This window comes from Camellia sinensis, chromosome 8 (genome assembly GCF_055761805.1).
Source record: "Camellia sinensis isolate YWXY chromosome 8, ASM5576180v1, whole genome shotgun sequence".
Classification (NCBI taxonomy): domain Eukaryota; kingdom Viridiplantae; phylum Streptophyta; class Magnoliopsida; order Ericales; family Theaceae; genus Camellia; species Camellia sinensis.
In genome coordinates this window covers 83211228-83235773 of record NC_138968.1, presented here as the reverse complement: position 1 = coordinate 83235773, position 24546 = coordinate 83211228, and the positions used below count along the sequence as shown (strand labels likewise).

At 33.1% G+C, this 24546-nt stretch overlaps 1 protein-coding gene across 1 annotated transcript; it reads right to left on the bottom strand.

The window, feature by feature from the left end:
* Positions 1-4351: 4351 nt before the first annotated feature.
* On the bottom strand, positions 4352-21738 carry LOC114290067 (rhomboid-like protein 19). The gene is made up of 8 exons (XM_028233961.2): positions 21535-21738; positions 21165-21289; positions 7247-7307; positions 6941-7107; positions 6424-6529; positions 6096-6298; positions 5848-5991; positions 4352-4802 (listed from the first exon to the last, which is right to left on the bottom strand). The coding sequence occupies exons 1-8, from the start codon at positions 21556-21558 to the stop codon at positions 4697-4699; spliced, it is 936 nt and encodes a 311-aa protein (XP_028089762.1). The 5' UTR covers positions 21559-21738; the 3' UTR covers positions 4352-4696.
* Positions 21739-24546: the final 2808 nt, after the last annotated feature.

Here is a 24546-nt window from a genome sequence, read left to right as displayed (position 1 = left end):
TTTAATCCTGTATTAAAACACTACAATTAAAACATATTATTAATATCATTAATTTTTTATAGTGTTCTTTCATTGTATTCTATAAATATTGTGTATATATATATATTCTTTTAAGATTACTCACCCAAGTCCTAGTTATTCACTAATAGGACAATTAATCAAGCCTACATATCCCTCTATTCTATAAACAAAAACAATAACAGAAATGGGGCCATCATCGGCTATCTTGCTTTAAAAAAAAAAAAGAAACAAAACAAAAAAATCACAAATGGGATCACATGAACTATATTGCTTTTAAAAATAAATGTAATAAAGCATATGGTCCCATATACACAATCTCCAAAGCAAACCGATAATAGATATATGACTATCATGGACTATCTTACTTCAAAAAAATAATAGAAAAAAGACTAAAAAAAAACCACAAATGGGGCCACCATAGACTATCTTACTTTTAAAAATATAAACAACAAAGCATGAGATAATACAAAAAACTCAACCATTTATTGTCTAGCAAAAAGTGTCAAAGTCCCCATTACCCACCAATGGGACAATTTGTCAACCATTCATGTCCCTCCATTCCAAAAACAAAGAAAGTGTATAAATGATAAAGAAAAAAAATAAGAAAAAGAAAGAAAGAACATAAAAATTACAAATGGGACCACCGTTACTTTAAAAAAATAAGTAGCAAAGCATATGAGACAACACAAAATTCATACCCACAAACAAACTCCAAAACATATGAGACAACCATATACCTAGTATTCTAGAAAGATTTGGGGATTAAGAGAAAAAAATGCTACCTCCAACCACATACTAAAAATCCAAAAAAATACCATACAAAAATAATTTAAAAACAAAAACAATCAATATATATAAAAACAAAACAATGTCTCCCTCCGCTACAATAGAAAGCTATAAAGTAGTATGAGAAGCATAAAATTGACGTCAAATTAACCGGATTTCTTCATCAGCAAGGAGAATTAATTATATGAAAATGAAAATTTTACTTGTAAAAACAGAGGATATCACTAGCCCATATGAAGCCTTTGCTGAGTTACTTTCATGGGTAAGACAAATGAACAAGGCTGTAGCAAACTAGGCTGGCTGTAGCACTTTTAACAAACTACATGAAAAAGATAGTGAACAATACCAGATCCATGAGAACAAACTGGAAACCATCTTTATAATTTGAAAATCTTTTAATTTTCACAAATTGCTTTTTTATTTATAGTTGCTTTAGTCTAAATGGAACTAAAAATAAAAAGAGAATTTTAGCAATTTTCTTTGCGTTTACAGGATTATTTATTTATTTATTTATTTATTTATTTATTTTTTTGCATTTCAAATTTGGAAGGCTTTTTGACTAAAACTTCCTAAGAGATAATAAAAAATAAAAAAATTGCACGGATATAAAAAAAAAATTCCACTGAAAATTTTGTGTTAAAAAAGTTATTATTGTATAACATTACAAAACCAATTCATTCATATTTAGTTGGGAGCAATAGGATGAATTTCTTCGTGTCAAACAATGTTGTAATTTATATTACAAAAGCAGCTTTGTATTATTGTCTCAAAGAAGAAGCCAAAAACAATCAATAGCTCCACCATTTTCCAACACATTCTTTCCCAAAATGTCCACCCCTCTCCCTCCCCCCCCCCCCCCAAAAAAAAATCCTCTTCATCAAAATCCACACAAAATTTCAATTTTTTTGCTTCCATTACCAAAGAAAACAGAAACAAAAAAAATGTCTCTCTCTCTTTCAAACCTCACAATCTCTCTTCCCGTGTCGTCCCAAAAAACCAATACCAATTCCAACCTCTTATGTCCCATAACCCCCAAATTGTTGAACTCAATGGATAGTTTTAATAACAGAGGTTGAAGCAAAAAACAAATCAGAAAAAACAAAAAAGAAACACTTTATGATTTGAACAAAAAAAAAAAAAAAAGAAACACTTTATGATTTTGAACCCAAAAAAAAAAATCAAAAAACAAAAACTTTTCACATTATCAAAGTTGATCTTTTAACACTTTCAACACTTTTCAACACTTTCAACACTTTTCGCAAGAAGTCAAACTTCTAGAAATATAGATCCACACCCACAAAATGCTCTCTCTCTCTCTCTCTCTCTCTCTCTCTCTCTCTCTCGTATGCAGAATTTTTTTTTTTTTTTTTCATATGCATATTCACTGCTCATTGTATTGGATTAGGCAAACCAATCTATAAATATGCACATTCACTCCAAGAGCCATGAACAAGTCTAAAGGTTTAGAAAAAAAAGAAAAAGAAAAAAAAAGAGTATAGAAAGCAAACCCTTTTCTTCTTATTTCTATCCGAGGAAGCCATTGAACAGAGCTTCGGAGGTTGCACCGGTGGTGGTGGAACAATGGGATCGAGGCGACAACAGGCCGGTGGGGTGTGAGAGAGAAGGGTTTGAAGAAAGCCTCACACAGTATAGAGAGAAAAGAGAGTACATAGAGAGTCAGCAGAACAAAACTCATTCAAAAGAAAAAAAAAAAGAAAAAAAAGCAGAACAGAACACCATGGGTGGGTCTATGGTAGAGAGGGAAAGAGACACAAAACATAATAGAGACAGAGAGAAAGAGTGTGTGTGTGTTAGCTGTGTGACTAGTTCAACCGGTTTTTTTTTTTTTTTTTTTTTCAATGGTCCAGATTAAAGATTTCCATCTAAAGGCTAAAATTCATTTTTATGTATGGTATCCAAATACCACTTTTGGGTGCCATAGTCGAACCCTATATATATATTTATCATTGTGTCTTTACACTATTTACATTAGTTTCAACCCCTTTAATTTTACGAAAAGGAAAATTAGTGTAATTATACTAAAACTGTGAGACTTATTGTATTTTATAAAAACCTAAGGGAGGTCAATGTAATTTACCAAAAACAAACGTGATCCAATATTTGTTTAAGGAGAAATTGTATATTAGTAGGATAGTGAAAAAATAATTGCACTATAAATGAAATATTTCTTAGTGTAATTCTGACACAAAAATGATTTTTACCAAACTCAAGAATAACTTTTACCATTCTAACAAAACTTTACACCACCATAAAAATATAAATATTTTTTCACTGTACCTGATTTATAATTTCTCATTTGTTTGATGCTTATGTTGTCTTTATAGAGTGACAATGTGCATAAGAGGTTGGTAGAACAAACCTTCTAAGTCTACGCCAAAAACAGGCACTTCCAATATGTTTTCATTATTTTTATTCCGTTTGTGTTTTTTATAACCACCCTTTTGTGATTATCAAAACGAGTCATGGATTAAAATAACACAACTCAAACTTTTAATTTAATAAACATTTATTTGATTGCAAATCTATTAAAAAAAAAAAAAATTTACTTTGCCAACCAGGCAGTTCGGCCAATAGTAAAATTATTTTCAACCTGATTTATCCTCCAGTGTTGATTATCTTATTGAAATCTGCAAAAATTTTGCTTTCATCCTTTAATCATGAATTTAGCTTTTTAAAACTTATTAGGTGTTTGATGTCTGATACAGAATGCTACTCATGGGTTGAAATCAACCTTAGCGTTTGGTATCATTTTTTTTTTCTTTTTATTTATGTTTCTTGTTTTTGAAAATAACAAAAACAAAAACTGACATTAAATTTTTGTTCAACAAACTGTTTTTGAGAAATTCTTCAGAAAACACACACTTCACATTATTTTCTGAATTTTTGAATGCAAAAATAAAAATAATAAATATTTTCAAACTTCTCACAAAAACACGAAAAGTGAATATAAAAATAAAACCAAGGACATATTATATCAGTAGTCCCTATATTTTATTCTTTGTGTCATTTTAATCCATGCACTGTCAACTGCCTCAATTTTGACATTTAATTTTAAATTTTGTATTAATTTGATCCAGTTAATAATATCATTACTATTTTTTAAAAAAAATTATCATTAAATTGTTTGAGGTGAACTCACTAAATTAAATAAGTATATAATTTTGTCTTTAAAAATATGACATGATACGTTTTTTCATATTTTTCATAATAAATTCTAAAGAATTGCAATCAAATTAAACCAAATTGAAACAAAATCATAAATTTAAGATCAAAATTAAGCTAAATAAAATTACAAAAACTAAAATGACACAATGATCAAAATACAAAGACTACTGTCATAATTAACCCTCAAATCAATACCAAACAGAAAGGAGGGAACAAAAACACGAGGGAGAAGAAAAGAGAGATGAGTTGAGAACATACGGTAGAAAAAGTCTGACAACACACGGTCCAATCAATGTTTAATTGTTACAAATGGATGAGAAAGAAGGCAAAACATATTCAATTTGAGAAGAAGAAAACATTTGTGAAAAAGGAACACAAAGCTAAAATAACAAATGGTAAAGGACCTTTCGGTTTACAGCCTTAGACAATTGAAGAGAACAAGTATAATGGTAATGGGAAAATGGTGTCGGATGTGTCGAACTTTTATACAATCATGAAAAGGGGCACAGATGCATATCGTTGCGCAAGTAACTGCAATACAAAACATAAAATATTTTGTACCAAAGTGGATCATAATCCACAGGACGAAACTGTCCTCGGGAATCCAGAAAGTGATCCAATAGCGCACAACCTCTCTCAAGTAACTAAAGCATAGAAACATTTCTCTTGGATGTTTGGATTTGAAAAGTTGGGTTTCATGACTTCAAACGTTCTCTGCAGCATCTTTTTTGGATGTTTCTTCTGGCTTCCCTCCTGCAACCAACCCGTCAGCTGCTAATCTTTCTTCCAGTGCCCGAGCACCCCTTTCTCTGCAATTTCAGCAAAAAACGATGAGGTCATATTCACGAACTATTTAATTTCCCAAACCTAGACAACTTGGTATTAAAATGTTATTACAATACTGTTGTTAGTTTCATGCTAGCACTTCACTGGACCTTTTTTTTGGTAAGCACATCTTTTTGGCTTGCATTTAACATGTAAATCTATAGATTATGCATTGCTTTGTTTGAAATAAACTGACATGAAATCCTGTAATGGCCTCTTTGCATAGTACCCTCACATCCTTCTGAATGCGATTATCAATAGTTTCTTCATAATCTTAGGATTTACGAATTATCTGATTTTAGGCAAATTTTGAGAACACGTGCTAGTGGGGCACATCATTCAGTCTTTTTCTTTGGATAATTCCATAGTGTTCCCTAAATAATTTCTGCAACAATTTACTATACGTCATGGACATGTCCATGAAAGGAATTTCAAAAAAACATTTGATGACTCCTAACATTGTGCGATAATTCCACATCTTGTCATTGACTCCATTGCAGTAATGAAGAATCCCTTCAAATGCTGCCAAGACACTAGATGAAAATATGCCCCCAATTGTCAATTATGTTAGTTTTCTTAAATAGAGGGATATTTGGCATTATAACCACAAACCAACAAGATGTAAATGCACTATGCTTACTTGTTAACGAAAAAGAAAACCTAGGAAAAGAAGTTTATTCAGAAAAGACACGAAACACAAGGGCATGAACCAAAAATAAATCTTGTTACTGTTGCATTTTTCTTTTTTCTTTTTATACCTTTTGATTTTTTGCATGCAATATAAAAATGACAACTATTGCTTTGAATACAGGCAATTGTCAAAATGGATTTCTTCCCTTTTTCATGGCCGCCATCAAATCATTTAAGCTTTCACTTTGGAAAGGGTCAGCTATTACGGCTTAACATGATCAACAGGTGCCCCATAAGTTGTCATATCGAAACATATTTGCACGACAAGCTATTAATCTGGATTATTTCTGCATGCAAGATGACTGGCTTCGTAGTAAGCATAGAAACAGGGAATATTACCTCCTCCTAGAAGACTCAATGGAGTCAGAACCAGGCAATGGGGCACTACCACCCAAGGTATAACCCCCGGTCCCATCATTCAAAGTTTCAGATCTTCCACATAGCATCCGATGAAATATTGAAGCAATGGGATCAATGATTGGTCTGTATGCAATCCAGCAAAGAGTTTTTTGTGTGAGAGAGAGAGAGAGAGCAATACGACAGCACCTGCAATGTGTTAAACAAAAATAGCAGCATACACTAATTACCTTAAAAAACCAGGGAAGAATGTGGAAAATGCAAACTCATCACTTGGATCACCCCAGAGTTTTGTTTCTGGATTCTTCTGTAGATATCTAAGGTAGATCCAGCTCATATATGTGCCAAATATTAATGTTGGAAGGTATGTTGCTGACTCAGCTGTAAAGAAGCTTACAACAATGGACAACATTAGCGCAAGTGAAGGAAGCCACTGCATGGAGAGAGAAACAATGTCAAAGATAGGGTGCCGGGGGACATTTTCAACTCACCAAATATCATATTAAATTGTTTTTGAAGATGCCATCTGACCAAAAATTGCCGTAAAAAGATACATACCTTCACTTTTATTCTCAACAAAGACAGCTCTTGATCAGGTATGATTTGCTTAATGCCAACTAAGAATCCAAAGAGGACCCCATGGAAGCCAGAAAGAGGCATGTAACTACCCAAAAAAGAACATTAAGAAAATAAGGATTGACGTGATAGTGCACAAATAGTCATAACAGATGCAAAAAGAAGCACAAGGGTGAATAAGAAACAGATTGGCAAAGATCAGGTGAGTTGTAAAAGAAAATTGGGTAGGTATTGTAGCATGCTATGTAGGTGTAACTTTGAGAGATTCATATTTTTTTTTCAATTACTTAGTTGTTTCCTACTCCTACATAATTACAGAGAGAGAATGTCAACCCTTTTTTTTGGGAGGTGGAGGGGTCCACTTTCAAAATGGAAAGCCAATTTAACTTGGGCAACATATCAGGCAAGAACTGGTTGGCGAGAGGAAAAAAGAAAAAAGAAAAAAATGAAAGTGAAATCATATTGTATTCTGCAATAAAAAGGAACTCATATTACTTACAGGTAATTTTCCTGCATTGTTATGTAGTACAACGAAATAGCTGTAATGAAAACACATACAGAAGTCAAGAAGTTAACTACAAAGATGAACTTGAAGAATTCCCTAGAACCCCATATGGGTTCAAGCAGCTTCCCAATGAAAAGGAGGCCGATTGTGCTGATGACCACCTGAAAAAATATACATATATATATATATTGACTGTCAAAACTACCTAGGAAAGAATATGAAAGCCAACAAGACCATTTATGAGGAAAAAAAGAAATAATTAATTGAAAGTTGCATTTTTACAGAAAAAGAAACACTTACGCCATGGACTGATTGTTCAATGTAACCAGCTGTTATGACATTCCAAACAAAGGGGATTGTCCTGCAAACAAAGATTTAGAAAGGAAGAAAGAAAGGTTCTAAGTCATTCAACTAAAGCTTGTAAACATAAAGTATCATGCTTCATAATCACATCTGGTCTCCTGAGGAGGAAAAATAAGAAAGAAAAGTTGCATCTGAAAACATCCAAGCATACAACCACAAAGACAATACTAAGGAAGAAAAAAAAACATGATGACTAATGTCTGGATAAAAAGCATGCTATAGCATGTCAGCCAGATACCTTGTCTTGGTAAGGCCATACATAGAGTTAATGCAGTTTCCCATAATCTTGGTAAGCTCAAACTTGCTGTACTACCAAAACATTTCTACAAATACATGGAGGCTTCTACTCCAAACAAGACATTTCAAAGATGATGACCCAAGCAGAACCCCAGGTTCTAGATTCGCATGTGTAGTGGGCCTGACCAATTGGAAATTATAGAAAATCTGTCTGGTTCAGTCAGCAGCCATAGTTTGGAGATGGAAAATGTTGAGTTTTTCCCAAAGGAAACCAAACCAAACCAAGCCTTAAGTTCCATCAAATAAGGTCGGCTACATGAATCCTTCTTTTCCAAGCAGCCCTATCAAAGGCCATTTCATTAGTCAAATTAAGTAGATCCATCTCTCTATTTATAACGCTAGTCAACATTAATCTAGGCCTACCCCGTCCTCTAACACTTCCATCTACCGTTACAGCATCGCATCTCTTCACTACTGCCTCTGTTGGTCTCCGTTGAATATGACCAAACCATCTCAATCGATTCTCTCTTAACTTATCTTCTATCGGTGCTACTCCTACCCATTTCCGAATATACTCATTCCTAATTCTGTCTTGTCTAATCTTGTCACACATCCACCTTAGCATCCTCATCTCAGTCACACTCATCTTATCTACATGTTAAGTTTTTCCCAAAGGAAAAAAACTAAAAATTGAATGAAAGTAATCAAGTCACATGTAACTTCTAATGTAAGAAACCACCTAAAACCAATTCAGATAAGGTGTCTACCCAGAGATTGAAGGTATCTTGAAAACTCAGACCAAAAAAAAAATATGCACATGAATTTCATCAGACTGTTATATTCTCTGAAATATCACTGACCTACCTTGGCCTCCCCCTCACAGCCTCCACTCAAATTCAACAAACCACAATCACTGAATCCCAATAACATAACCATTAAAAAATTAGATGAAGTGTATCTTTCTCTTTTAAATGTGAATGGTCTTCACAATCATTGGTTGGATACAAACAATATGAGTATGCTAAGTTTTAATTATAAATATATAAATAAATAAATAAATGAGAGGAAGAAAATAGACAGTCTGTGTAAATTTGTGATGCTTAACTTGTATCATATCTATATCAAAACTCCCAAAATAAAAATGTCCAATACATTGACAATGATTGGATTTGGAAAATGGTTCTTCCCTTGACAAAAAGATTGTTGATCAACCTGCATCATACATATATATAATATGTATGTATATTTGCTGGAAACTGAACTTGCTTTCCATGGATTGCACTGTGTGTGTGTGTGTGTTATGATCAGTACCAACCACTGCAACCCACTATAAAATATCTCAATTAAATGTGTATATGCAGGGGGCTATAGTGGTGAAACAGTAGTTGCAAGAGATGAGGGGAAGGAATTGAGAAGAACTCTAAAATAATTTTACTCCAAGACGAAAATGAATTGTAAAGAATTGTTCAGTGGTGGACGCTGTCATCACCCCCTCTCTTTCTCTAGCCTCCTCCAAACCCAACTTTGCAAACACTCAGCACCATTGAAGCCACCCAGCAGAACCACCACCAAACCCAACACTACTGTAATCGCTGCGACAACCACGCCACTTGTTGGAACCATTGCCACGACCACAACCACCCACCGCAAACCCCAATGCCCTATCCACCAAATTCAATCACCCTCACCTCCACCATATAAGAGAGGGAGGGGAAGCAGTGGTAGGTCTAAGAGATGGGGCTGGTAGACTCTGGTTGGGATGGGTTGGAGATTGGAAGAGAGAGAGGAAACAGTGGTGGTTTAGTAGATTGATAGAAAAAGGAGAGAAACGGGAAATAGATATATGGGCAAAGTTTTCAAGCATGATCTTTTTGTTTGTCTTGCTTTTCCGTTCAATCAATATACAGTTGATTAGCAGTTGGGTCTAAATGTTACAAAAAAAATTCTAAATAAGGAATGTTGGTGATAGTTTAGAGAATAAAGAGGATTATAATATAAGAAGTACCCAGGGGGTGTCAGGTGTAATTTACCCTAAAATATGTGACAAACAAATGTTAACATTACAGTTAAAGGCAGATGTATGTTTATGTACATAATTACAATTTATCTAAATGTCAAAAACACTAATTGTGCTCAAAAGACTAATGTTCCATACTTCCTCATTCAACTGTGCAATGCCAGTTTCTAATATGCAACTGAAAGTTTCTAGATATTCAATATTTGGTGGGATACTAAAACATTTGAAAGTGAACTAGATGGGATCTAAATGCTAAAGTGCCAGTTGCTTGGTTGCGATTGTAAATAGGACTTTCAACTCCACTTTAGGGAAACAAAGTCTAAGATTCCACCCAGTTCACTCCTCATTGCAATGTGAATTGGTAAGACCATTTTCTAAATATATTTAATTTGATACCAACACTTATAATGGTATTTTCTATTTGGAAAAATAAACGTATTGTAGGTTATTGACTCGTAAGATACAATTTTGTATGTCCAATTTCATATCGTATAGCGACTCAGCATGTATCATACAATTAATTGACCTACTCCTTGGCCTTCACCTTTGACTTTGTTGACAACTTTTTTCACTATCAATCACTATGGTCAATATTCATTGAACCAGGAACATTTTTCCAAAAAAAAATCCCATAAAAGGAAACCTAAATTGAGATAAGCTCACAAGAGAAAAAAAAAAAAAAAAGACTCCAATACTCCCTTTGTTACAAAAAGAGTTTACACAACTGCGAACACATTAACTCAATTTTGTTTTAGTAGCTAAAATGTGGACCTTTGCCGACTCAAGTTTTTATTAGTAGCTAAAGTGTGTGCCTTTGGCGACCCAATGTTTTTTTAGTCGGCATTTTTAGTCTCCAGAGGTGTAATTTCTTGTAATTTAGGCCTCGTTTGACAAGTGGTGATTTTAGCCAAAAACTCAAAAAATCACTAAAAAAATCAAAAAGTCAACAACATATACCAAAAAATCAAAGATTCCTTTTTCTCTCTACTTTTTGCACATCTTTTCGTAAAAAATCAAAAAGTCATGCCAAACATACTAGTTTTTTTAACATCATATTTTAACCAAAAAGTTACTAAAAAAACATGTTCCTCGTTTGGGAATAGGCTAATTTAGTAACTTTTTGGCTATTTGCCTAAAAAGGTAGGTAAAAAAAACTTGTATGTTTGGGATGACTTTTTGACTAATTACGAAAAGATGTGCAAAAAATAGAGAGAAAAGAGAATCTTTGACTTTTTGGTATGAGTTGTTGGCTTTTTGGCTAATTTAGTAACTTTTTGGCTAATTGGCTAAAAAAGTAAGTCCCCAAACGGGGCTTTAGTCGTGAAAGGTATAATCTTTACCTACAAAAAATAATGTAGTCGGTATTTGCTTTATGTTTGACAACTAATTGAGTTTTAGTTGTTGAAAATAGGGTTTTCGGTGACCAAAAAAATATTTGGTCCCTAAATGTTCAATCTATAGCTACTAAAATTAATTTAGTCGGGGTATTTATTTTACTTTCGGCTACTAATTGAGTTTTAGTCGTTGAAAGCAAAGTTTTGGACGACAAAACAAAATTTGGTCAACAAAAAGTACAATATTTAGCTCAAAAAAAAAAATTTAGTTGCCCTTTAGCTGATTTCTGGTGACTAAATTTTAGTCGGTAATTGTAATTAAAATTTCGGAGGGAGGACTTCAAATTTTTGGAGGGATTCCTAAATTAATTGGCTACAAAGTATGTTTTAGTCGAAAAAAATTAACAATTCTTTGTTTTTGGCAACGAAAAGAGTTAGTCAGGAAAAAAAAAAATTTAGGTTTTCAAAATGTCAGAGTGTCTCTCTCTCTCTCTCTCTCTCTCCTCTGCCCTCCTTTCTTCCACGATCTCTCTCACACCGTCGCACCTCCGTCAATCCACCATTATCCCAGTTATGTCCTCTGCTGATTGCTGCACTATTTATACTGTTAAGGTCCAAATCCCACCTCTTTAGACCAATTCTCAATAACCTAGGAAGCACGGATACGGGTACGGATATAGCGATACGGGGATACGGATACGGCGATACATCAAAATCTGAAAAAGTATGATGCGGGTACGGCGAGGATACATTCATAAAAAAAAATATTTTTATAATTTTAATAATGTAATATGCATGAAAATAAAACTTAAAGTACATTAATAAATAAAAATAGGGATTCCTATTAACCTAAAAGTCTTCAAACATTCATAAAACATCCAAAACTAAAAGCAAAAGTAAATGCAAATTAAACATCATCCTTACATGCCAACACCAAAAAAAGAATAAAAGCAGAGAGAAGAAACGTGAGAGAGTGAGAAAGCGGGAGAGAAGTGAGAGACAATAAGGATACATCAATTTGACAAATTCTATTACTTTAACTCTCACTAAATTCCTCTTATCAAAGAACTAAACAAAATATTATAAGTAATATGTAACTTCGAGTATCCGATACTTCAAAATTAAGTATCCAATACTTCAAAATTAATAAAAAATTAATTAAAAAGTATCCGACACGTATCCTCGAGTATCTAAGGAGTATTGGTATCCGATAAATATCCGATACGGATACGTCTCCCTTTTTGAAGTATCCGTGCTTCATAGTCAGTAACCCATCAGAGGAAACATTGAAACCAAAGAAGCAACCCAAATCCGATAAGCAGGTCATAACTAATAGAAGTTTGTTCCCCATTCTCACAAGTGCTCTGATTTCATATTCACAAAAAAATAAAAATAAATAAATAAATAAAAATCAAAATAAATGAAATAATTACAAACGGACAACAAAGAGAAACCAAATTGAACAAGGAAGCCTGCTATTGAGGTCTCTTTCACACCTTTTGAGAAACAGTTCCACCAATTTCTCTATGATCAAGTTGCATATAGATATTAGGAGGAAAAGGTAAGTCTTTTATGCACTTTTTTTTTTTTTTTTTTAATTTTTTTATTCATTATATGCACTTTTATACACTTTTCCGTTCTCTATTTATATTTTTATTTTTTTGAATTGTGGATACTGTGCTAAGCACTTAAAAAACAGTCACATATCTATTAGGGCCCGTTTGTTTTCCATTGTAGCAATCCAAACTGGACTGTTAGTGATGAATAGTAAAATAATATCATGTTTGTTTTGGAAATGGAGGTCTTGATTGGTAGTCCCTTCGGACTGAAAGGCCTTGGCAAGCGGATTAATAGTCTGGGCGAGGAGATGGTATTAAAAAATAGTCCGTTCGGCTTAGGGTGTTACCGGCCTGTCAACCGGCCAATTGCAAATTTTAATTTATTTATATTTTTTTTTTATACATTTGGGCAGCACATTTTAAACATTACTATTTAATTTTTGTGTTTTTTTTTTTTAAGTAAAAACCATGTTTTTATTTATTTATTTTATTTTATATTTATTTTATACAAAAATAATTTTACAATCCCCACACTAACAACTATCATAAAAACAAACACAATTTTACTTAATCTCCTCACTATCAATCCCCTCCATCCTACCTCTGACAATGAGCAGATCCTTAGAGAAGTGTACAAGAGATACATAAAAGTATGACAAAACGAAGTTATTACATAAAGGCCTAAAGAGGTGGGATTTAAAACTGATCATAATTAAATTAATTTCAAATTTAGTGTCAACCTGAATAAAATTGAGACAAATACAACGCTACTTTAAACAGACAAACAAACAATACCATTTGAAAAAAAGAAAAGAAAAATGAACATATGGAGCATTTACTTAAACAAATATACTTCTAACTTTATGTCCAATACTTAACTATGTTTCATGATTTAATTAGCCTTTATTGGTATCTGTGCCATAGTTTATTTTCATGATTTAACAAAGCTATTATTTTTTGATTTGTTACTTATTTGGTCTTTGGTAAGTGTTGGGTTTTCTACTTATGTTTGATGGCTTTGTTTTTTGTGTTAGACAAATAAACTCAAATGTAGAAACTTTGAAAAAGTTAATGTTTCACTAACATTTTATTGGGTTTAGAACTTTAGAAAATTTCATGGAGTCAATGTTTCACTGAGAACTTCTTAGTTTACATGGGCGAGGTTTAGATTTAGAACTTCTTGGTTTACCATTTTTTTTTTAATCTTCAACATCAATAACCACATAAAATATGAACACAGATACCACTCACATTTTGGTTGTGTCATGTCTTCTGTTTATGTAATCACCTTCACCTCTCATTGTATGTGATCACCTTATCTTTTGATTTGTATATATGCATATGGACATTTGGTGTGTATGTTTGTTTTGACGTTATCTTTTTCTAATTTTTATACCTTGTCAATCTTCAAGGAGCATCCCAAATGGGTACCCTTTTTTTTTTTTAAATTAGTTGGTTGAAACTACATGAATTTGTGTACACCGAAGATTAGGGATAATTTTGTGTAAAAGTGTTTCTTAACTTTGCAACACACTTATTGATATGAGACCTCGTCTGATTAATTCATCAAAATCATGTCATAACTTGTTATAACTCTTTTTATAATTTATTTTAGGTAGATCATGCTTTATAATGTTAGCTTTTTATATATCTATGCAACAAATAATTTAAAAATCATGTCATAGCTTGTTATATCTTTTTTTTAATAATTTAACGCCTTATTGTATATGACATTTTGTAGTGTCAGTTGTGTTATTGCAGTTTGCATCATGGTTCCTGGCTTGAAGACTGGTCGGCCCTAGAAAAAGTCACTCACAACCACTGTAACAGACTCGCCGGCTGTTGTCCCCTAAGGATCAACAGTTGCACTATCTCCTGTTGTCCCCTTAGGATCAACAGTTGCACCATCTCCTAATGCCACTAGCCCACCAATTCAAGGATTCTAATGAGACACAGCCACGGTCAGAAACATAGACGGTTGGCGTAGGTTGTACTTAAAATTTGTCAATTATCACTTGCCATTATTTACAATTTGCTTATTGTTATTTTGTTACCGACGACTTCTAGGTCCACACGTGTACAGGAACCTACCCTTGGAAAAGGAATACAAAAGCCAATTAGATCCAAAAAAGGGAAAAAATTATATGTTCACATTGATTGTGTTATGAATGCAATGACCTGAATGTAAGCCACTCCAGCAACTAATGAGTTAGGGCTTCAGATTAGGAGTTTGTGCCCTCTCAAGGATGTTAAGTCGTGGCTAAATATTGATGAGACTACCAAAGCTACTGTCATCCAAGTTGTTCTAGTAATTCATAATATTGGGCAATCTGTATTTGTATTATGTATACTTGTAAGAATCACTTGTATTTAATGACTGCAATTTTCACATTTTCACTTGTTATGCTTGTAGGATAAGTTTGATATTGGGGACGATTTTTACAATGACTCACAAGCTCAGCAGATTGTGAATAAGAAGGCATATTTGTTGCACAAAGATTGGAGGTACAACTTGATGCAAGAATTCAAACTATTAGAGGAAGAGGGTGTTGATGACCTCTATGCTCATCCACCCTGAGTAGTGAGTTTGTTTGATTGGAAACATTTGATTGACGTCGCATGGCAAGATTCATCTCACTAGGTAAACTAATAATGCATTCTGCATAGCCCCGTGCCAAGTGTGATATGCCTAAATATGTAACAATCATATTTGTTTATGTAATTATTTTTTGTAGAAACGGTCAAAAGCTAGAAAGAGTAACAGGAGACAAATAAAAAGGTTGATCATCTGAATAACGTAGTCGCCAAACTCACACAACTCTTGGGGATCTGAGGCGGTCGTCTGACGTTTACTGTTTGGTAAGCACAATTACATTAATGGCATATATAATTTGTTAAAATATGTTAGCTTTAACAATGAACTAGTAAATTGATATTATTTCCGTACTCTTAAACCTCGTCTACCATTTATATTTACTGGAACAATATTATCTTGCAAAAAATATTCCAATAGAGATAGATGGTACATAAATAGGACACATAGGTTAGGAGTTAGAGTCGAAAATGACTTAAAGTTAATTGAAAAAGGGCGTTCGGGGGGTGAAAATACAAAATAGCCCCCAAACCACTGTTGAGATGTAATGGGCAGCTTCCTCGTGCTAAAAATGACCTGTGAGAATTGATAATACGTAAATAGGACACATAGATTGGGAGTTAAGAGTCGAAAATGCCTTAAAGTTAGTCGAAAAAGGGAGTTCAAGTTGGGGGGGTGAAAATGTAAAATAGCCCTCAAGCCACTGTTAGGATGTAATGGGTAGATTCCCCATGCCAAATATGACCTGTGAAGACAGGCAATATGTAAATAGGACACGTAGATTAGGAGTTATAGTCGAAAACACCTTAGAGTGGTTGAAAAAAAACGTTTGGGGGACGAAAATGCAAAACAGCCCCCTAACTATTGTTGGGATGTAACAATCTTCCTCATGCCAAAAATGACACGTGAGAACTGTTGGTACATAAATAGGATGTGTAAATTGGGAGTTAGAGTCGAAAACGCCTTAAATTTAGTTGAAAAATGGCGTTCGGGAGGCGAAAATGCAAAATAGCCCGCCAACCACTGTTGGGATGTAACGAGCAGCTTTCTCATGCCAAAAATGATATGTGAGAACTGATGGTACGCAAATAGGTCATGTAGATTGGGAATTAAAGTCGAAAACGCCTTAAACTTAGTCAAAAAAATGCGTTTGAGGGGCAAAAATGCAAAATAGCCCTCAAACCACTGTTGGGATGTAATGGGCAGCTTCTCCATGCCAAATATGACCTGTGGGGACAGATGGTCCATAAATAGGACACATAAATTGGGAGTTAGAGTCGAAAACGTTTTAAAGTTAGTATAAAAAGGACGCTTGGGGGGGCGAAAATGCAAAATAGGCCTCGAACCACTGTTGGGATGTAATGGGCAGCTTTCCCGTGTCAAATATGACCTTTGGGGACAGATGATACATGAATAGGACACGTAGATTGGGAGTTAAGAGTCGAAAACGCCTTAAAGTTAGTCCAAAAATGGCATTTGGGGGGCGAAAATACAAAACAACCCTCGAACCACTGTTGGGACGTATAATTCAGCTTCCCTATGCCAAATATGACCTGTGGGGACATACAATACGTAAATAGGACATGTAGATAAAAAATGCCTTACAGTTAGTCGGAAAAGGGTGTTCAGGGGGCAAAATTGCAAAACAACCCCCCAACCAAATCATTCCATGAGGATCAAAGAATGGTGCATTTTACATTATCACTCTTGTATTTAGCAGTACCTCGAGAGGCGTTACACGATGCATCTCAACCAAGTGATCAATTTAAGCCTACGTTTATCACATCATATTTTAGAGATGTCTTCCTTTTATTGTTCTATGAACCACAATGATCAGCATTTCGTGCATAGCTGGAGATGATAGAAGAAAACAACCTTAGAAGTTATTTGAATTTTTCCAAGTTGTAGTTGGAGCGAGGGTATGCTTCAATCCTAAGAATCCCAATACACTAGATTCAAAGGACTAAACAGGCAACACCTGCTATAAATATAAGGTCACCTCCATGAATCCTTCCCTATTTCACTAAATACAGAGAAGCGTTTTTACCAAAATGATCACCCACCAGCGGCAATATCCTTGTCTGAATTAACTTTTTCTTCAAGATGATGCTTCATTAATATGTCTTAATATGTATATTTGGTTTAGTTTTCTGGTAGTTGTACCAGACATTTGGTTCACAATGCATGGACTGGAATGCAACCCCCACCCCCCCCCCCCAAAAAAAAGTTTTCTAACTAAACTGAGATTCAGTGCATACTCTTTCATATTTTGTATTAGCTTTTAGATCTTACTTTGGATGGCAGGTGCTCCAATTTGTCAGTCCGTTGTAATTGCCACTAAAAGCATTTGAAGTTCTGTTTATTGAGTTTATACTTGATCTGAAGAACACAGTTTGGCTTGTAGAATATCATTTGATAACACATCATGCTTAGCATTTAGCGTTTATTAGTTACAGACTTATTTTGCCATTAATTACTTTCTATAGTCCGCGTATGACAACACAGACAAAACAAAGTGTTTAATTGTTTCACTACGACTGACGAAACTACCTGCAAAATATTACTAGTTGCCTGATATATATATATATATGCGTTCGAGTTTTACATAATTTTCTTTTATATACATTTGAGTATGCAAAACTAATGATTAATTTGAAAAGATCAATTACATTCGAGTTTTATATGATTTTTCTTTTATAATTTTAAATATGCCAATATTCAGTCAATAATAATGATTAATTTTATTTTTACAGATAGTTTTTGCCGTGGAATTGTGGATACCACTTTTTTTGGAAAATTACGGAGGACATTGTTTGTAGTCTACGGATTACTATTGTTCGTATAGATTACTTTTTGGTCGTGGTACAGATTACCTTTTGGTGTGGCACAAACTAGTTTTTTGGTGTGGTACAGATTAACTTTTGGCATGATATTGTGGATATTAATTTTTTGTGTACAAAGGGCATGATTTTTGTTTAATCCTCTATTCTGTATGGAATTACATTTTTCAGATTGGATTATATTTCGTTTGTATGGAATTTCTATTACATTTGAAATTTGGCGTTAAATATGAATTTTTTGGATGGTTGAAAGTGAAATGTGTGCATCATGTAGAATGGTTGATGATATAATCAGTACATGCATTATTTTGTTTATATACAGGGTACAGGTTGCACTACTAATGAATTGAACAAGTGGTCGAGAAACTAATTAAAAAAAAAAAAAAAAACAGATTATAAAGTTTTTGACGACTAAATATTTGGTAGCCAAAAATGTAAGCAAAGGTTTTTTGTGCCTAAATACTTAGTAGCAAAAAAACAAAAAACTTATAGCGACCAAATAGTTAGTAGCCGAAACAATATTGCCAACCAAATATTTTAGTCACGAAAGAACAATACACCTTTGATGACTAAAATGTTTGGCCGTAAAATACAATGCAATGAAAATATCTAGTATTTTGGCAACTAAATGTTTAGTCGTGAAAAATAACGGCGACTAAACTATTTGGTGGCTAATGGTGGCATAAAACGGTGACTAAATTATGTAGTCGCTAAGGCTATGTTTGGCATGACAGTTTGGGTTGGGTTGGGGTTTTAGCCACAAAAAAAAAATAAATAAATAAAAATTTTTAGTCCAATAAGACAAAATGTCACATCCAAACCATAATCATTTCATTCTCTCTCTCATAAAAGTCAAAAAAGTCAAAAAAGTCAAAAAGCTTATCCCAAACGAGATTTTTTAGTGCCAAGACAAAATAGCCAAAATACCAACCCACATCCCAAATGAAGGCTAAATGTAATTATTATTGGCGACTAAAAGGTTTTAGCGACTAAATATTGGAGTCGCTGAAAGAGAATTTCATTTTTATTTGATTACTTTCGGCACTAAATCTTTCGTCGCCAATGGTTACTTTGTGGCGACTAAGTTTGTTTTAGTAGCCAAAGATGTTTCATTTCAATTTTCTGAATTCAGTTTTCTGAAAACTAAGTTTTTTGTTTTTCGTATTTTTTTGTTTTTAGTGAATATTTTTTATATTTTAAGTAATTTTTTACTTTTTTAGATGCACCTTACTTAGAGGAATCTAAATAGTAAAATATTTGTGAAACAATATTTTAAAAAATTAATAAATGCACAAAAAATACCAAAAATATACTGAATTTTTGTTTTTTGTTTTTTTTTTTTTTTGTATTTTTTGATATTTAGTGTATTTTTTAAAGATTTATTTCACAAATATTATACTTTTTAAGTGTATTTACGTTAGGTGTGTCTAAAAATTAAAAAAACAAAAATGCTTAAAATATTAAAAAAAAAATCATTGAAAACATTAAAATACAAAAAATAAAAAAGTAGAATTTTTTTAAAACTGTTTTCAGAAAATTATAACCAAACAAGCTAGCGACCAACGTGTATTTAGTTGCCATTGACTATTGCCGACAAGGCTTCAGCGACTAAATGGGCAATGAAAAACTTTAGTCGCCAATGACTTTTGGTGACTAAAAATTTGGGTAACTAAAAGTTTAATTTCTTGTAGTGTTAGTCATTCAAATCTAGGTTTTGCAAGTTTGCAACTGAGAGAAGAAATGCAATCATGTGCATTGGTGCGCATGGGATCCACATGCTATAGACTTATGGATTTGGGTTTAGACCCGAGATTTGAGACATAAGGCTTGATTGGACAATGATCATAAACTATATCCCAAGTATGCTTGGGACTACTCATATCCAAACAAGTCCTAAAGAATGTCTTTGGTTGCATATCAGATATAAGAGCAAAGACAAATGGGCCTGATTTTTTTTGATTTTATATATATATATATATATAAAAAAAGACTCATTGATCAGCATGTTCTGCCCTTATTTATCACAATTTGAATGTTTATGATGGTTTTAATCAACATAGTGGCACCTAAAAACATGTTTTGTAAAGTAAGATTGAATTTTTTTATTACTTTTAAGGCTAAATGTGGAACATTTCATTTCATCTAGCAACGGAATTCACTATCTAATATATTTAGAAATGCTACTAGAGTAGATAATTCATAACAATAAAACAAACATAAACAAATATTTTAAGGTACAATGATACAAATAATACAACCAAACTAGTGGAGTCTATATAACAACATACTGACATCCATCATTTTGCTATATGGAATGAAAACACCAATTAAAATTCAATAACAATTACAATTTCAAAAGTAGGACGAAAGATTAAGATTGAATCTTGAAGTTTCAAGCCCTAAATGAATAAATCCAAGTATTTCAAACAAGTGGAGACCAGAGAGCAAAAACAGAAAGAGAAAAGAAGAAAAATGATGTAAAATGCAAGCCAGATTGAGTTTATGCGTGTTATATACTGACAAAGGCCAGCCATTAGAGATAGAAAACAAGAAACTTTGCCATGACTGAAGGGATTACAATACTTGCCCACCGAAATATAAACATTCTTGTGTGAGTCATCATTTGTATATTTATCAAGGTCCATGCCCAACCAAACTGCACTTCTACTCCGAATCTATACTTCCATTCATCCATACATTGATTCATATGATTTGTGTGCGCTTTTGTGTTTAAATGATGAAAATTGTAAATAAATTAAAACTAGGGAAATGCTATACGCACTCCCATTATTATAAAAACAGTCCATATTTTGTCATTAGCCTAAAAACCTATACATAATACAATTTCTAAGTGATTTGGTGAGAAATGATACAGAATGAAGAGAAGGAGAACTCTTGTCTCATATTTAGTTTATTAAGTTAGGGCCAAAATTATGAGAAATGGAGAGAGAAAAATCTCTTATTTTATAGGTTTCATTTCTCATCAAAAGTGGTGAAATTTACTGAGAAACAAATTGATTGATTGTACATTTTTCATAATACAAGATTGTCCATTCAAAACATATAGGAAGAAAAGGAAATCACATCTATATCCCTATACAACATAATCATTTCCTTTTTAACCTAAATGAGACACCAAAATCAAATCTTTTTCTTTTCTCAACCCCGCGATCCAAACATGAATAAATGACAAATTTTGGATTGGAATGATCACAAAAGGGAGTGAGATTAGTAATCCCCTAAAACTATGAGAGTTTTTTTGAGATGAGAAGAACCTGGCGGGGATGAGAGCAAGATAAGTGAGAGAAGAAGGTAAGATCTGAACCACAATGTGTCCGCCGACAAGTACTACCGCAAGACCCTTGCACAGCCGAGTCAATCCACTAAACAAGCTCGTGCCCTGCTAATTCAACCCAATCACTATACATATCCATGAAATTATGAAGAATTCATGCAATTACAAGTAGCCAAGCCAACAATGAGAGCTACGAACATTGTAACAACTCTTTGAATTATGTTTAGAGACAGAAAACCAAGGAAACTCAGATCTACTGGTGCTTCAACACTGAATTTACACATTCATGTGATATACAGAGACGAATACACAGATATATTTATAGAGAGAGAAAGAGAGACAGTGATTACTCCTGAAATCGCCGGAGTAGTCATGACGGGAGGTTTCGAATAGTGATCGTCGATTTGGAATCTGAACGATGATGATCTGATTTACCTCTAGCTTCTGACTAACGGACCCATAGATCGCTGCGGTGACAAACAAGGCTCGTTTGACAACAGTTCATTCTTTTGGATTAAAAAAAAAAAAAAAAAAAAAAAAACCCAAATTACCCTACTAATCCCTATATTTTGTCCCGTTATTTTAATCATTATATTTTTAATTGATTTAATTTTAACTTCTAATTTTAAATTTTATATTAATTTAATCGAATTGATAATATTTTGACAGAAAACAATTGCTGAATTGATTGAGATTGACTCATTAAGTTTAGTGACTTTATAATTTTGCTTTTAAAAATATGATACATTTCACTTATATGTATATTTTTCATTAAAAACTGTTAAGAGTTGTAATCAATTGGATCAAATTGAAATAAAATCATAAATTTATAATCAAAATTAAGTCAATTGAAATTACAAACACTAAAATGATATAAGTACCAAAATATAATAACGACTATCGTAATTTGCCTTATTTTTTATGAGTGTTGTTATTAGTACCCTATCAATTATTTTGGACTTCCTAGTTCTTTACACCACCACTGCTAAATTGTAAAACTCTCAAAATTTCTTTTCTTCCTCCAAATAATATCAAAATTATCATTATAAAAATATTTCACCCATTCAAATACACATCCCCACTCCCAAAAAAGCCTCTATTCCAAAACCCTAATAAAACCCACAACGCTAGAACCTCCCAAAACCAGTGAAATTTTTTTGTGTGGTTAAGAAGTTTTTTATTTACTTCATTACGAGGTTTGTGTTTGACTTTTTTTTTTCCTATTACCTCTTTTCACACACACAACACCACTTTCATGCTTCTCTAGTTGGTTTTCTATCATTTATCCATAGCTCCACTGTACTTGTAACTGGAGAGGATTTCACTCCTTGGTCGACCACCCAAGGGTGGTCAGACCTCCCTTATTTGCCTACTTTTGCTGCTGCTTCGGTTATCTATTCATGAACAAATAAGAAATGTTCGGTTATCTCTTCCTGAACAAATAAACAATGATCGGGCTTGTGTTCCCGAATTTTGGGCATACGAGAGTTTAGTCCCAAAAAAATGACAAATAATTTTTATTATTTTTGCCATTTTTTTCAAGAAACTTATTCTTATAATGCCAATTTTCTCTAAGCTTAGAACACCATCAAAATTATGAGTCTATTCTAAATTTTCATTGTTGTACTTCTCTTGTCTCATGAAGTTGTGATTGTCGGGAAAAATTCTACTCATTATCATTGCCAGAGAAATGTATGTAATCAAATAGTTACTCCCGTTGCCGCCAAAATATTGCTACCAAATGATTTTTAAGGTTTTGAGGGTGGATGTAGGTTTTAAAGGTGGGATTTAGGAAAAATGGATGGATGGTGATGGATGTAGATGCTCTCATAAACCGTAACTCATGATATAGTGGACATGTGGACTTAATTGTAAGATGGAATGTCCCAAAATTATTGATATTTTTTTTAGTAATTTCACTTGAAGTTATTATTGTAATAAAAAAAAAAACTAAAAAATGAGGGATTCAAAATAATTGATAGAGTACTAATAACAACACTCTTTTTTATCTGTATTTTTTCAGAGAGATTTTTTTGTAAAACCTTTCTGAAACAAATCACTGATTAGGGAATATATTTTAGAAAACTGTTATCATACAAAATGAAAATAATATATCCTCTTACTTTCATTTTCAAAAATTGTATCCAAGTTTTTTTTTTTTAAAATTAAAATAATTTGGTGAAAAAAATCAAATAAATAAAAGCAATCATCATTTTGTTTGTCTGGAAAGAAAACAATTGAACAACTTTAATGATTGAAAAATATAAATGCAGACATGTTAAGATCGAATTGCACGATTTGCTCAATCTAATTTCTCATATTAAACCTTCGTTGGTGATCAAAGGAAAACACCACTGATTTTCTTTCTTTCCTTTATTGAGGAGGATTTCACTATTTTTTATGCGTGAATGGGGTTTTCACTTTGTCATGGTTATTTGACTCCTTGAACAGGGAATGGTTGTGTAGTTTGATTCATTGCCTATTTGAATAAAAGTTATTATCTTTGACAGAAAAATAAGAAAGAGCGTGTAGAACTTGTATGGAAAAAAGATGAAATAAATTATTCTATTAATGAACAAAAGTAGCTTCCATATTTGAATATTCTAACTTAATGAAACTAAGGAACGTAAAAGATAAAGGCCCTGGGTTTGATTGGTGTTGGACATTTTGCCATGTCCCCTCCATAAGTATTTATAGTGTTGCTGCTGACAGTTATTTGGTTATATTTTTTTTTTTTTTATTAACATTTTATGATAGCCTACCCTGTGTCCCATGATTTTTCCTCTATATTGTCCACTTCTTTTTTTTTTGGTGGATAGTTGGTGCCATATCCTTGCATCACATTTGCACTTTCTTCTCTATCTGACAACTATTTCATAATTTTAGTTAATTCGTCTTTAATTAGTCTATTGTGTCTTGTAATAAAGTGGTTTGGAAATACTCTTTGATCCTGATAGATCAAATTGCTACCTGAAAAAAGGAATGAATACTCTGATCGGGGGTGCCAAAATTAGCATTCCGACGGACAAGTCAGTATTCTCTTAAGTCTTACTTCTATTTCAAGTTATCTCATTTTTCTTCTTTTTTTTACATACCTTAGTTTGACCAAAGCTCCTCCTTTTTATACTGCACTCTAGGGGCCCACTTTCCTATCATTACCTTTCGTCATCACATCGAGACCTCCACATGTGTCAGAAGAATCACGGAATACTAGGCCCTTGGATAGATTCTACTCGGCCTTCAGATGAGTCTGGTCATGCCGAGTTATCCTCGCCAGTGTTCATCTTTTGACATCCTCTGAACAAGTTTTGAACGATCACTTTTACTCGACCCCCACATGTTTTTGTGGTAATCTGTTACGT

What these genes read in the sequence shown, in the direction of transcription:
- LOC114290067 (XM_028233961.2), bottom strand. Translation starts at nt 21,558, where the DNA reads ATGACTACTCCGGCGATTTCAGGA. An exon ending in CTTGCTCTCATCCCCGCCAG is followed by an intron (nt 7,308 to 21,164) that starts GTTCTTCTCATC and finishes CTTTGTTTGCAG; the next exon opens with GACAATCCCCTTTGTTTGGA. An exon ending in TTCTTCCCTGGTTTTTTAAG is followed by an intron (nt 5,992 to 6,095) that starts GTAATTAGTGTA and finishes GATTGCATACAG; the next exon opens with ACCAATCATTGATCCCATTG.